At 37.2% G+C, this 15,520-nt stretch overlaps 1 protein-coding gene across 4 annotated transcripts in view; it reads left to right on the top strand.

Annotated features, from left to right (window-relative positions):
- cacna2d4a (calcium channel, voltage-dependent, alpha 2/delta subunit 4a) overlaps positions 1-15,520 on the top strand; it is a 39,063-nt gene that overhangs the window by 1,149 nt on the left and 22,394 nt on the right. For 2 of the 4 annotated variants that reach the window (XM_059511292.1, XM_059511291.1), the window contains exons 1-23: positions 2,466-2,588; positions 2,667-2,829; positions 2,905-3,036; positions 3,392-3,452; positions 4,364-4,514; positions 4,636-4,710; positions 4,795-4,884; positions 4,962-5,075; positions 5,163-5,241; positions 5,944-6,077; positions 6,281-6,298; positions 7,135-7,212; positions 8,616-8,696; positions 8,895-8,969; positions 9,104-9,190; positions 9,281-9,352; positions 9,478-9,539; positions 9,619-9,686; positions 9,783-9,828; positions 9,923-10,020; positions 10,629-10,722; positions 10,830-10,922; positions 11,311-11,609. In XM_059511292.1, coding sequence (XP_059367275.1) covers positions 2,532-2,588; positions 2,667-2,829; positions 2,905-3,036; positions 3,392-3,452; positions 4,364-4,514; positions 4,636-4,710; positions 4,795-4,884; positions 4,962-5,075; positions 5,163-5,241; positions 5,944-6,077; positions 6,281-6,298; positions 7,135-7,212; positions 8,616-8,696; positions 8,895-8,969; positions 9,104-9,190; positions 9,281-9,352; positions 9,478-9,539; positions 9,619-9,686; positions 9,783-9,828; positions 9,923-10,020; positions 10,629-10,722; positions 10,830-10,922; positions 11,311-11,609 — 2,227 coding nt within the window. In that variant the 5' untranslated portion in view covers positions 2,466-2,531. Of the gene's footprint in view, positions 1-1,139; positions 1,222-2,290; positions 2,408-2,465; positions 2,589-2,666; positions 2,830-2,904; positions 3,037-3,391; positions 3,453-4,363; positions 4,515-4,635; positions 4,711-4,794; positions 4,885-4,961; positions 5,076-5,162; positions 5,242-5,943; positions 6,078-6,280; positions 6,299-7,134; positions 7,213-8,615; positions 8,697-8,894; positions 8,970-9,103; positions 9,191-9,280; positions 9,353-9,477; positions 9,540-9,618; positions 9,687-9,782; positions 9,829-9,922; positions 10,021-10,628; positions 10,723-10,829; positions 10,923-11,310; positions 11,610-15,520 lie in introns of those variants that run through there. The other 2 variants (XM_059511295.1, XM_059511293.1) reach the window with 2 other exon arrangements.

Raw genomic sequence — 15,520 nt, 5'->3', positions numbered from 1 at the left:
CTTCAGAAATCATTCTAATATGATGATTTACTGCTCAGTAACCATTTATTATCAATGTAGAATACAGCTTTGCAAATGGTTTTTTTTTTGTGAAAACCACATTTTTCCAGGATTCTGTTCAAAAGAACAGCATCTATTTATAGACGGTTTCATCGCACCTGGACCTAAGTTAACTTCCGGTCTGCCTAGCGGTGCCGTCTACAAACGCAGTTAAAGTCAAGGTGATGAGTAGACTGAAGTTGGGCTCAGGTGGTTGTGCTGTGGGATGTGTTTCCCATACATTTATTTATTTTTGGAGTCTCGCCACAATTTTAAAACTGATCGATTTTCAAAAAGGCTTCGTTGAATAAACATGAGTAACGTTACGTACTGCACGTTTAATAATAATAATTCCGTACATTTATATGTTTAAATATCAAAACGAGGCACAGGTGTTTTTATATCGCTGTATTTCTGAAGAAAGACTTGCGTGTTATATGCCTGATAAAGCAGCGTGTGAGCGTACCAGCTCTGCTTTGTTTACAGCTGTTACTGGGGAAACCTCTATTTCTCGCGCTTTATGTCTGTGCTTTAAAACATCTCCTGCTGGCCAAGAATGAATTAGCATTTTCATTAAGTCCTCCTGATCCACGCAGCAAACATATTTTGTTTGTTATCAAAAAATATCTACTCTAGAGGGACTTGGCTGTTGTTATTGATTCTATTTGGAAGTCTACCGGAAGTTAAGTTAGGTCCGCAAAAGCGTGCATGCGCAGTAACATTTGTTTATGTTGTTACCATTGAAACCGTCTATAATAGAAATCTTTTGAAACATTATAAATGTCTTTGCAGTCACAGTTAAATGCATCTCATCTGAAAAGTATATTAATCTCTCATTTTCAATAATTAAATAAATCTTACTGACTCCTATATTGATGACTTGCACTATAGTACAGATTTTCTGTCCAATCAGATTTACTCTAGAAGGAAAATTTCACTCCCCCAGACATTTAACTTCCTAAAATATATCAGTTACTTGATATGAACTTCTTGTTTATAAATTTTCTTGTAATCTCATGATCACATTCTGTTGTCTACCGGGTTTAAACAAAATGTACAGAAGATGTAATGCTAATGCTTTTTGTTTGTGTTCTGAACAGGGTTCAACAGTGGGCAGATGCCTTTGGAAAACAGCTTTTGTCCTTGTCAAACAGATACTCAGGGGCTCAACTCCTACAGAAGGTTTGTCTATATGGAAAATCTGACTTTACCCCCTCATTTCAATCCGAACAACAAAGCAATCATGGATATTTCTGATATTGTCTGATAATCTGCAGCTTTATCCGTAAATCACTACGTTAGCAATGTGTCTAACTGCTGGTAAATGTCAGATGCAGCCGAGTCTAGTTATCTGGCATCTGTCTGAATTTACACAAAACTCTAATTAACATTACTTTGTATGGTTAACCACAGACCCGTTGCCAGCCTACAAGCATCCCATCTGCCTACCGGAGAGTCAAATAACGACCAGTTTAAATCTGACCTGAATATGTAGGCGTGCTCTCACCTTAAGGGCCTTTATTAGTGCAGCACAACAGCAGGATGTGCCTGAATAGTGAGGCAGGAAGAGGATTAACCTTCCCAGACTGCTGCATGTCCTCCTCCCTCTATTCTTTTTCTCTCTTTTTCCCCCCGTTTGCTTTTGTATCTCTAATCTGAGCTCAGAATAAAGCATGGTCCTCTTACAGTGTTGTGTGGAGGTGGATTATCCCTGTCTGACCTCCTGTTTCCTCCTGGCCTACGGGCAAAGAGCAGGACTCATTGCTTTAGACACAGATTGAGCTTCTGCTGTCATTGGCCTTTGATACTGAACAATGATCTAGAACTCTGCCTATGCTTTTGCAGCTATCAAAGGGACTTGCTCTTTGTTATTTTCTGAATTCTGACTTCAAACAGCACATTTAAAGCTTTTGTCCTTTATTTAGAATTACATAAAATGGAACGTTTGTGAATCGCTTTGATGCTTATCATAGTTCCTCAGTAGTTACAGATTCGCGCTTTTTTTTTCTTTTTCTAGTAATTTCCTGTTGTAAAGTGACCTCGAGTTTGTAGAAAGGTCCTTTATAAAATAAAATTAATATTATTATTATTTAAATCTGCAATTTTTTGTCTGTTTTTTTAGGAGTTATTATTATAGACTACCCCTCTAGTTTTTAATAATTATAATTAGCTTTATATTAAAAACTAAAAAAAACTATGGCATGGTGTCCTTTAATTTAATTCAATGTGCAGTATATGTGTCTGTGTGTAGAAATATCAAGATGTGGAGCCCATAGTGAAGATGCAGGAAGTGGATGGTTTAAAGATGGTGAAGGAATTTGCTGAAGAAATGGAGAACATGCTGGGCAGAAAGATGAAATCAGTCAAGGTCAGAGATATCAGAATTTTGTCACGACGCTCTAAAAATGATTAAATTCTGACTATTAAAATAATTATTTGTTATGGAATCATCGGCTGAATTCTTTTATATGTGTGTGTGTTTTATATAGAGAATGGCAGAGACATTAGAAGATGCAGATTTTTTTCATGAATATAATGCAACATTAGAGGTGAGCTCTCTTTCCATTCTTCCATGCCCTCAATCTTCATCTCTCAGTCTATATTCAAATATGCTTGTTCTTCTGCAGTTTGACTACTACAACTCCATGATGATTAACACATTGGACGAGGATGGGAACAGTGTGGAGCTGGGGGGTGAATTTCCACTGGAAGAGAATGAACACTTTAACAAACTGCCTGTCAACACCCAGCAAAGTGTCATACAGGTGCCCACCAATGTCTATAACAGAGGTGAGACGCAGAAATGAAACTGCATTTTCATCCTTAATTAGACAAAGATCAAGCAAATCTCTCTCTGTCTCTCAGATACTGATATTCTGAACGGGGTGTTTATGTCAGAAGCGCTGAATGACATATTCACCAGTAACTTTGAGAAAGACCCGACTCTAACCTGGCAGTACTTCGGCAGTTCAACAGGATTTTTCAGACTTTACCCTGGTAATCATCACACTACAGCCTCGCTCCTTCAAATGCACCATTGCAGATTACTGCATGAAAGCACAGTGATTATTCTTATTGACGAAAATGACAGTGTTTGAACATGCATTTCTGCTCATTCAGACACAGGACAGAGTCTGATTGACATAGAATTACTGGTGTGGTTAATGGTGACAGTGACTCTCTCATTCATCATCATGTCATCATTTGTCACCATCATGTCACACTATTGACACACTAAGAAAACCAATAAACTCAGGCTTTCCAGATCTTACACACATATGCACACAGAAATCCATCCCTCTCTCATGGAGAGCAGACTGTAATCATATTCATTTATACACTCTTTAATAAGGTATCAAATGGACACCTGATGAAAATGGAGTTGTCACTTTTGATGCCAGGAATCGCAACTGGTGAGTCTTAAAAAATAAGATCTTAAAAAAAATGTGACGTTCATGGTAGTAGCCTACAAATTAAAAACAGCGATAACCGTTGGATTACTGATCTTTCACCTCAATTAACTATCGAGAACTCAAGGAGACGTCGAGATTAGTAACTTGGCTGCAGTTCAGGGTCAAGGAGCAGAAGGACTGATCTCAGTGAAAGATTTTAATCTTGATTCCTTTCCGTGACTGTCAGTAGCATCTGCCCAGTTTCCTCAAACACCTTATGCCAGGACTAACATTATTACAGCTAAAGCACGCAATCTCTTTAGCAGTAACGAACGCGGAGTCTTTTGTCTTGTGTTACGTTCCTATATCTGAACAGCTAGAGTGGGGCTCTTATGACATTTGAGTATTTCTGTTACATCAATAAGTTACATAAACACAAGTAAGCTAATTTAAAATGTGTATACCAGGCTACTGCTGTTTCAGTCTCTCTGTCACCTTCTTATTGTGATCTCATTACTTCCTTCCTCTCAGAACATTACGTAGATGAGATTTCACACGCTGTTATCCGGTTGAGGATTTATTACTGTGAAAGGTCTCGAGTGTTTGTCAGTGACCATGTGAGCTAGTATTATTTACACTAAATACTATTTGAGCATTCATTTATATTTTGAATAAGCTTTTATTTGTATATTTTTGCGTTTTTATTTTGGTAATTTTGTTATTTTATTTAAATACCTCTATTTAGCTTTGATTCCTTTTTAAATGTAATCTTCTTTATAGCCAGCTTGGGTTTTTCATCTAATATTTATCTTTTAATTCAGCTTTATTTGACTAAAATGAAACCATTTTTAATAGTTCACAGATCACAAAACTGATCTGACCTTGTAAGCATTTAAAAAAGAATAATTCCATAATCGTTCTCTCTTTCTCAGGTACATCCAGGCAGCCACGTCCCCCAAAGATATCATCATCGCTGTGGACATTAGCGGTAGTATGAAGGGACTGAGGCTCACCATTGCTAAACACACCATCAACACCATTCTAGACACACTTGGCGAAAACGACTTCGTTAACGTCATTGCGGTAAGAACAGAAATCCTCTACACTGTGTCCTAACCAGACATGATCAGATCAAGTGGCAAGTACCTCTATGTAAATCAGGGTTATTATCTTAAATAACACCTAATATTGTCTGTCTTTCTAGTACAGTGATTACGTCCGGTATGTAGAGCCCTGTTTTAAAGGCACACTAGTACAGGCTGACCTGGATAACCGTGAGGTAACATTTTCTTCACTTGCACAGAACAGTGATCTTAGCTGCCATATGAGATTTGGACATATTCTGCATGCTATTTATTTCTAGCACTTCAAACTTTTGGTGGCGCAGCTGCAAGTGAAAGGTGAAGGAAAGGTGAAGAAAGCCATAAAAGAGTCCTTCAAGATTCTCAACGAGGTGTGTTAATGTTTGAGGGAAGGAATGTATATCCATATTGAAATGCTGATGTATTAAAAGTTTGTTTGTGTGTGTAGGCAGCAGCAGAAGGCAGGGGGAGTTTATGTAACCAGGCGATCATGTTGATCACTGATGGAGCCATGGAAGATTTCCAGCAGGTGTTTGAAGAGTTCAACTGGCCCGAACGCAAGGTACCAAACGCACACAAAACACACTATGGATACACGCTTTACCTGTGTGTATATAACACAATGATAAGACAATACGCTCTCAAACAGGTGCGCGTGTTCACGTATCTGATTGGACGAGAGTTAACATTTGCTGACAATGTCAAATGGATTGCTTGCAACAATAAAGGTGAGATCTACCTTAATTGAAGCTGAGCATTGTGGGAGACTACCTGAGCTAGTGAGGTCTATTATTTGTACAGAAAATGTGCACATTTTGTACAGTATTTATAATGCATGACTTTATTTCCACTGCTTCCTACACAGCTTTTTCTGAGCACCATCGTTTAATTTTCCAATCATTTTTAGGGATGTTTGTTACAGGATATATATATATATATATATATATATATATATATATATATATATATGTGTGTGTGTATTCAGTTTTCATTTTGATTTTGTCATTTTCTTTTCCTTTTTTGGGGGGGGGGGGGGTATAAGTCACTATATTAAAAGTTGAATTTTTTAATTAATTTTATTTTATTTGATTAAGTAATTTTTATGAATGTTTTTATTAAAGCTTAATATATATTGTATTTTATTGCAATTAACTTTCTTTTTTTAATGTAGTTTTAGTTACCAATAACAACATTAAAGGCAGTTTGACAGCCCTGTGCAAAATTATATTGACAACAGAATTTTCCATGACTTTCCGATTTTATTAATTTCCCTGCCTTCTTCAAACCTGGAAATGACAATATAACTAAATCCACAATCTGTCCTGACAGAATTGTAATTTAATTTTGTGACAGCTATGCCCTCTGCTGGTAACAGATCATCAATCAATCCCATTTTCTCATTACTGCTGTTTTTGTGTGCTTGTAATTAGGTTACTACACTCATATCTCTACTCTGGCGGATGTACAGGAGAATGTGATGGAATATCTTCATGTGCTGAGCAGGCCAATGGTCATCAACCATGAGCATGACATCATTTGGACAGAAGCTTACATGGACAGTGTGGTGAGCTGCTTACCTTTTCTCGTTCAATCTTTCCTTTTGAACATGTTAGTACAGTACACAAAAGGTCATGTTTCATACTGTCACAAAACTACACATTGATCATTTTTGCCTTCGTTAATTTTGAACCTCTCATGTTGTGATTTCTTTCCTGAGAGTGATCTCATCATGTCTGTTACTTCATTATGTCTGTCCTCTCATTCCAGCTGCCCAATACAGCTGAGGTAAACTCTTTCGTTCTGCGCAGTAGATCAAAAATGATAATGTATGCCTAAATGCAGTAGTTCACGTTTTCTTGTAATTTAGTTCCTAAAAGTTCCTTGTTAGATACAATTTAGTCATAACTAGAAGTTCTGATGCATGTGAAGGTTTTAATTTAATCGAATGTCCATTTACAGGTCTACTGTAGATGTAGCGTGCTGTTTAGCAAATCCTTTATGAATGCATTTTTTTTAATGAATTTATTTCTTAATTTTTTGCTAATGACAGTGTATTCTAGGTGAACAAGTCTTACATTTAATGTAACATGCAGGGTTTAGAAGAAATTCTTTTCACAAAATATATTTTCATTGATTATGGGGATTTTAATGTGTGTTACATGGAGCCGAGAGGTTTTTGAATTTTTTTTTAAGATTCAAATTCTGTGGAAATCTGGAGATGTTTCTTCAGAATTCTGTTGGTGTACATTTTGAAAATGACTACACTGCCCTACAAAAGGCAAGAGACAGTAACTATACTGCTTGAAAATAGGGTCTTTGGACTATGATGGGTTACAGATGCGTTTGGCTCCACTGTTTGGCTCCACACACTCCACACAAATGTATGTTAATTCAATAAGAAACACTGAAGCCATTTTCTCAGTTTCAGTGTTGGTTTAGTTACTGAATTTGGCCATTTGGTAGAACTATAAAAAACAGATTCCACCTACCAGAGAAGCACCTGCTCTTAATGGAAGTGATCTATGGTCTCGCTCAGCTTGCAGTCCACTTCACAGGCCTGGCTGGATTTGAACATTAATTCAGTCTGTTGTCTCTCTCTTCCTCCCTCTCTCGTCTTTCAGCTCTTTAACACACAGGCTGAGAGTTTGCTGTTGATGACTTCTGTGGCCATGCCTGTGTTCAGCAAGAAAGAAGAAACAGTGAGTTCAAGTCAAGTCAAGTCTGCTTATAGTTGCCAAAAATAAAAAATAAAATTGGCTACTATTAGAGCAAATTGTGGCTCCTCTCTCTCTCTCACACACACACACACACACACACACTTTTGTTTCTGTGAAGGGGACTTTCCATTGACTTCTATTGTTTTATACTGACTTGATGATGTTTTTTATCCCCTAACCCAACACATACCTATTATAGAAATCATGTTTGCATTGTTACACTTTCAGATAAACATATTTTACAATTTTAATGATTTTTTTCCCCTCATGGTTCATGTCAAAATTTTCAAGTGTCCCCACAATGTGCCATAAACAAGAACACACACACACACACACACACACACACACACATACAAGTTTATCGTGTAATTCAGTCTCAAGGACGGCAGAAGAATTAGTAATGTGTACAAATGAAATACATAATTAAAATTAAATAAGGACATTATAGTTGTCATGATAAAACGACTTAAATTCGTGATTTTTAATGAAACGGCTAACTAATGATTCAAAAATTCACTCACAACACTGAGAAACAGTCACTTCCTGGCGTAACGTTACCGCTGTAAATAGAAGAAAGGGAACTGAACGACTCTTTTTAGCGATGCGGGGTGAATTAAAATGCTCATAACTTAAGTTTTCTTTTAACTTACATGACGCTTCCTAACTTTCTCGCGACTGACTGAGTGAGTAACGAAAAGAGCTCGCGAACGCTCTTATAAATAACCAGCCAGAACTAATCAATAGCTGATAAGTGACCTTGGACCACAAAACCTGTCATAAGGGTCAAACTAAGATTTATATATAATCTGAAATCTGAATAAATAAGTTTTCCATTGATGTATGGTTTGCTATGATAGTAGGTACAATATTTGGCCGAGAGCTTTTTTGAAAATCTAGAATCTCAAAATATTGAGAAGTCGCCTTAAAGGTTGACCAAATGAAGTCCTTAGCAATGCATTACTAATCCAAAATTAAGGTTTGATATATTCACGGTAGGAAATGTACAATTTATCTTAACAGAACGATATTTAGCCTACTTAATATCCTAATGATAATAATAATAATAATAAATTGATCATTTTGACCCATACGATGTATTGTTGGCTATTGCTATATACCCGTGCTATAACAGGTTTCATGATCTAGGTCACATATGTCCTTGAAAAAGTGTTATTAATATTTAAATATTTTCCGGTTTTAACTATTTACAAACAGTTTACAACAGTTCAGTTGAATAGTCTCTTTTCAAATAAACTCAAATATATATTTCAAGTTTTTGAGATTGTGGGGGTCAAATTAAATTAAAGAGATTTAGATAGAGAATTTTTTTTAAAATAGAGATTTTCATTGTTCACGATTCTGAAGTTGCTCTTTTTTGTCTGTAGTTGTCTCATGGGATCCTGCTTGGAGTGGTTGGTACAGATGTCCCTTTGAAAGAGCTCATGAGATTGGCTCCTCGATACAAGGTGCCTTCATAATGTCCTCAGTCCTCTGTTTACACTAACACTAATCACATCTAATATCTTCTCATTAATAAGGCAGGCTGTATCCATAGAGATTTTATTGCATTGCATACAGAGATTGTTTAGAGTGCAGACTGAAAAATAAATTTAATTTTACTGAATGATTTAGCCTACTGTTTTGACTGATCTTTGCCATTTTAGCTGGGCGTTCATGGCTATGCATTCTTAAACACTAATAATGGCTATATACTCTCTCATCCTGACCTTCGACCTCTGGTGAGCTCCACAATATTCCCTTTAGTGATCTTAAAACTTAATCTACACATATTGCCCGTATGTGCAAGAGCTGATTACCTTGTGATTAATTTGTATCACATTAAAGTTGATATTTTTTTTATACGTTGTGGTAGTATAAAGATGGTAAGAAGCTGAAGCCAAAGCCGAACTACAACAGTGTGGATCTGTCAGAGGTGGAGTGGGAAGATACAGAAGATGCAGTAAGTGGAACAACAAACACATAAATAAACTCTCATCATGCCATTTTTAGATCAATAGCTTCAAGGTGTTTGTGTGTTTTGATCCTCTAGTTGAGAACAGCGATGGTAAAAGGGGAAAGTGGGACAATCTCTCTGGACGTCAGAGCAACAGTAGAGAAAGGAGTGAGTTGATTTTGGCCATTAATTCGCTTCTTATATGTTAACCTTAATTGAATTCATTCTTTTTTTCTCTCGTAATAACCTAGCTGTGACTGTCATACTTACATGCCGATGTGTTCCCTTCTCAGAAGAGAGTCGTTTTCCTGAAAAATGACTATTTTTACACTACCATTAATGAAACGCCATTCAGGTGAACAGTGATAAAAACATATTTAAATCTTTGCCAAGTGTGAGACTTCTGGACTTATATTGTGCATCTTTGTTATCAGTCTTGGAATTGTACTTACCAAAGGTCACGGGAAGAACGTTTTCATCGGAAATGTTTCAGTTGAAGAAGGTAAAGGTTTTCTGATTAGTACCTGCAAAATACAGATCATGTGCCTGCTTTTCGTCATTTCCTCTCAGCTGTGTTGTTGTTTTTTTCTGTCTACAGGCCTACATGACCTGACTGCTTCTGATGTCACTATTGCTAATGAATGGTAGATGTTATAAAAGGCTGGAACCCATATTAGACTGTTTCTAACATCTGACATGCCATAATATACCCTAATCTGATGGTTTTTGATATTTCAGGACATACTGTGAGACGGACATCGATCCACATCACCGCAAACTGACACAGTTTCAGGCTGTGGTTCAGTACCTAACAGGGAAAGAACCAGACCTGGAATGTGAGTTCTGTCTGTCTTTTGGACACCAGACTAGAATTTTTTCCTGGCATTTCAGTTTTTACTTGTATAATTACATTTATTTATATTCATGTTCGATTACAAATAAGCAAAAACAAAAGCATTTCATCAGAAAAGGTGATAAAATCAATGAAAATTCCAAATTACGATTCTGTCATCATTAATTCACCCTCAAGCTCCAAATGTGGATGATTTTCTTTATTCTGTTGAACACAAAAGAATATATTTGGTGTCCAAACAGTTGACAGCAGACCACACTGTTTTTTTTATACCAGTCAGTGGCTACCAGCAAATTTTCCTTTATTTGTTTGTGCTCAACATAAGAAATTCATACAGGTTTGGAACAACTTGTGGGTGAGTAAATGATGATAGAAATTTCCTTCATGCATGAACTGTGTAAGCAACAACAACAATATAAATACTCTGTTTTGGAACAGAGTTAAACAATTAGCTGCGCATGTAATTCCTCTCATATCTTTGTACCTTTTATTCTCTGTATAAATCATAACCCTTTATGTAATTAAACACATTTTGATCTGAATGAGGATTGAAGATATCCGCAGTTGAGTTCTGCTCTGTCTGTTCTTGAGGTGATGAAAGACTTCTGCAGCACACTCTGTTTGACTCAGTGGTCACAGCTCCTATGGAAGCTTACTGGACCGCACTGCTGCTCAATGCCTCCGGGTAAAACGTCCCACCCACGCACACAGCGTCACAGACAAGTTTCATTAGTCAAATACATGCTCAGCCGTGACCTTTCTCATTTTTCTGCTCGCCTCCGTCCTGTGCAGTATTGATGGGGGTGTGGAGACGGCGTTCCTGGGCACACGCTCTGGCCTCATGAGAATGATCAGATATGTTGGCGCAGAGAAACGTGTGGCAAAGTGAGTACCTTTAATCAAGAGCTCCTGCTGTCTGCGTCACGACTCAACCGCATAGACAGCATCTGCATTGTCATAGGTTTTCTTAAGGCCACCCACTCCCACAGCACTTCATATAACTTTCATTAGTATGCACTCTAAAAGATGGACAGGCAGTAAAACAGAACATGGTATTAGGAAAACAAATGTTAGTTAATGTGGCCTTTTCAGAAATCAATGAACAGATGTTAACTATGTTAATATACATAATCAATGTATGGTAAATAAAGCATTGACCAAGTAGTTCCTTCTAAATACTATATATACTAATATATACAATATACTGTGTGTGTATATATATATATCATACATACACTCTGATATGAATCTCTGAATCTCTATTTTTCCTCAGAAAATTCTTATCTCCATCGGATAAGGAGAATATTTTTACTCTGGACCATTTCCCTGTTTGGTATCGTCGTGCAGCAGAGAATCCATCTGGACGATTTTTGTACTATGTCCCAATAGAGGACAGCACACAAGGTAGCTTGCACCCTTCAATCCACATCATACAGAGTATGATTTTTACACCCTATTTAGAATATCCTACTCCGTATTGTTTTTGTTTTTTCCCTGCAGTGGATGGCAGATTTGTGATTGCTGTCACGTCTATTACAGTCTCTGTGAACAAAAAGACAGCAGTTGCTGGAGGTACGATTTTCCCTGGTTATTCTTTTATATATATATCTTTGTCCATTTTAAGTGTGTTTGCACATGTGCCCATGTATGGATGTGCAACCATTTCTGGAGTTCACCTCCTCATGAACATCTCATTTTCCCAACATGACCATTGCTTGTGCTATTTCTTCTTTACCCAAAAGCATCTTTCACACATACAGTCTTTACTGGTAATTTACCATTAAGAGATCATGTGTGAACAGACATTTTCAAAAATACCAGTAAATTCGTTCTGGCAATTTACCGGTATGAGAAGTTGTAACATTAACAATAAATTGCTGGATTGATGCTGTGTGTAAACACAGAATATACTGGTGCAAAAACCCAATAAAAAGTATTTACAAAAAAAAAAAAAAAAATGTTCTGGTGCAGATGACGTTTTACTCTGTGCTGTGTAGTTCGGTTTAAAGTCGTTTAATTCGATGTCTCAGGTGCAAAAGCGCTCCATGAATGTGAACATTTGACACAAAAATGAAAACAACAAATACCCTTGACCGCGCAAATACCATTCTATGTTTAAAAACTGGGAAGCACAGCCATTTGGGTCATTTCTGGTTAATGATGTCACAGAATTTACTGGTAATTTGAAACCGATGTGTGAATGGTGCCTTACTGGTAAAATCACGGAACGTCGTTGTCTGTGAACAGTGCATTTTTTTTTTCTGTAATTTTAAGGCAATTTACTAGTATTACTGTGTGACAGGGGCTATAAAGACACTCAAAACTGATTACTTGTATTAATACACTAAGGAAAAGATCAGGAAGTCACTGCAGTCGGACTCTATTTCATGCTTTAAAGTGTTTAAAAAAAGAGCCAATGTAAAATGCCAGTCAATGGAAAAAATGCATTATACCTCCATAATGGTTTTTTATTTTCTACCAGCAGGAGCTAAATAGACTATGCTAATCAGCCAACGCTTGACCCATTGGTTTTTCCATCCATTTAAGATTTTTAATCCTGATCTTTCTCCATTTTGTGTAAAAACTAAAGCATCAGCAAATTGTATTATTTTACTTTGAGCAAACTGTTGTGTGAGTGCTTGCTGAATCTTACACTTCAACAATTACGGAAATACATTCTTTATTCATTTTTAACACAGAATTATATCACAGCTCACAAATCATATTTCCAACTGATTTTTATCAAGCAAAAATATAAATAAGGATCTCATGTCATTCTTAGAAAAAAGGTCAAGTGAAGAAAGGGTCACATCAATAAGCAATAAGATATTTAACCGAAACTTCATAATGATCTTGAAGATTCTTTCAGCTCAGTCAAATGGGCAAATTGATTTTACTTTCATCCATGAACTGGGATTTACAAAGCCTTTATTTAGCGAGGGTGCGTAGTGAAGTTTGTGTTGTATCCCTGCTCTTATAGGTAAGGCCAGGACAGAGTAGACACACCCCAGCTGAGTCATTGCTCATTTATAAACCGCCCTTCATATCCACTGACATTACATCATGACTGCTCTGTCGGTTTATATTCAGATTGACCGCATTGTTGACATCGTCAGTAAACAAGCATGTGCTCACTTTTGAGAATATTCGCAATAAGTGCAACTTGACAGGAAAGTATTAGTCCATCAGTGGCAAAAGTGCTTTTGTCTTTTTTTTTCTTTCTTTTCATAACTAAGGATACAGGGTATGTGTTTTGTCGCCCCGTGCAGAGTACAGGCCTTTGACACATGCTGCATAAAATAAGAGCTAAATGAACCGTAATGGCAGGAGAGACCGCAACCATTAGATGAAACTCCTCTCATTAATAATTCATGAGTTTTCTCTGAATTCTCTGACAACGGATTTTTAAGAGTTCCTCTACTAAAGGAGTTTGCACCGGAAACACAGGGAAAAGATACTCTATTTTTGCAATCAAGTTATTGTCCATAAATAATTTGTAAGACACAGATTAAAATATATATACATATATTCAACATACTTTTGAATAAATGTATATCTGTACTTATATATACTCAGCTTATGGCTGCAAATATCACTGAACACAGAGACAAAGTCCTGGACAATTAACTGCTGGTGTGGGTATTAGCACACAAATTAGTTGTACTTTGATTTACAACTTTTTGCCAGCAACCTCACCAGTAATTTGCATTGGTAATGAATAGAGTGTTGGAAAGATTGTTGCTATAGTTACAGCGGAAGAGCATCTCCTAAATCCTGATGAGGTGGTGTGATATTTGCTCCACACCCTTGTGCCTACTGTACATCCTTCCTATAGATGGCAGCATTGTGCAAGACATTCAATGATGACGTTACTCTTGACGTCATTGGCAACATTATGACTCTATGTTGGTTCATGTTACCAATGTGCAGCTAGTTTTTGACAGCCTTCTTTCCCTTTTTTCGTCCAGTCACTGAGGTTGATTGCTGCAGAAAAGCTTATATTGATAATATCTGTGGGCTTCTGAAAGTTTAAGTCAAATTTATCTGAAATATTTAGTCTAAACAATTTCTGCCCTCAAGGAAAAGCGGATTATGCAAATTGGTCCACAAGCAGAAAATTGATCACACAGGCGCAATCGATTCTCCTCCATTGCCAGCCCAAGAGAAAAGATCAGACTAAATCAGATATGACATCCTATTCCAGAATTAAACAACATATCAACAAAGACATTGATTTATATTGCACAGAAAAGTCTATCTTAATAAAGAGAAGGTTTATTTCCACCTCAGCTATTGTCTTTCTGGATTTGTTTAGAGGGCAGCTATCCTGTAGGGCCACTGTGCATCATTAGCCACCAAGGTGTAATTAACAGTTCCAGTAGCCACAATCTGCCACCCTCCACTAACATCACAGAGTCCTCAGCCTGCTCTACATTAGCACTTCACGATACTTCAAGACACTTCACGATAGACACCTGGATTCTTCTAGTCTTACAAAAACACGTCTGACCTCTAGAGATGAACATGGAGAAATAGCAAACAGTAATCGAAACAAAATGTTATCAACACAAATTATCACACAATACAAAGGACAAACCTCACACGAATAAACATAAAACTGGGATCACATCACATTGTATCTAATATATTATAGCTAATAAATAGGGTGGGAATATTTCAAATATGATATGTGGGGGTTATGATGTTAAGTTCACACTGGGGTAGGGTTAAGGGTTACAATTAAGGTTGGAGGAGAGAGTTAGTATTGGGGTTTAATGTTTGGGTTGGGAGTAGAGCTGAAGGTTTAGGGTAAGAGTTGGATGTTTGGAATGGTGATGGAGATTTAGAGTTATGGGGTTCATATTACTGACAGAGATTTATGGTAAGGGCAGGGATTAGCATTGGCGGTTTATGGTTGTGGGTTTAGATTGGTGACAGAGGCTTTTGGTAAGGGTTGGAATTCATTTAGAAGGTTCAGGGTTGAGGGTTAAGATTAGTGTTGGAGGCTTAGGGTTAGAATTGTAGAATGGTTATGATTAGTCATGGATGTATATGGTAACAGTGTTACAGGGTTAGGATTTGGTGGTTTAGAATAGTGTTGAAGGTTTAGGGGTAGAGTTGGGGGTTAGGATTGATGATGGAGGCTCATGGTAGGGGGTAGGGATTCATGTTGGAGGTACAGGTTTGTGGGTTCAGATTAGTGATGGAGGCTCATTGTAGGGTGTAGGGATTAATGTTGGAGGTTCAGGTTTGTGGGTTCAGATTAGTGATGGAGGCTCATTGTAGGGTGTAGGGATTCATGTTGGAGGTACAGGTTTGTGGGTTCAGATTAGTGATGGAGGTTCATGGTAAGGGGTAGGGATTCATGTTGGAGGATCAGGGTTGGGGGTTAATATTAGTGTTGGAGGCTTAGGGTTATAGTTGGGGGTTAGGATTCATGATGGAGGTTTATGGTAAGTGTATGGGTTACTGTCTGAGTTTTA

This window comes from Carassius carassius, chromosome 26 (assembly GCF_963082965.1).
Source record: "Carassius carassius chromosome 26, fCarCar2.1, whole genome shotgun sequence".
NCBI lineage: Eukaryota > Metazoa > Chordata > Actinopteri > Cypriniformes > Cyprinidae > Carassius > Carassius carassius.
Note: the sequence above shows the minus strand (reverse complement) of the source record. Positions and strands in the feature narration are given on the sequence as shown.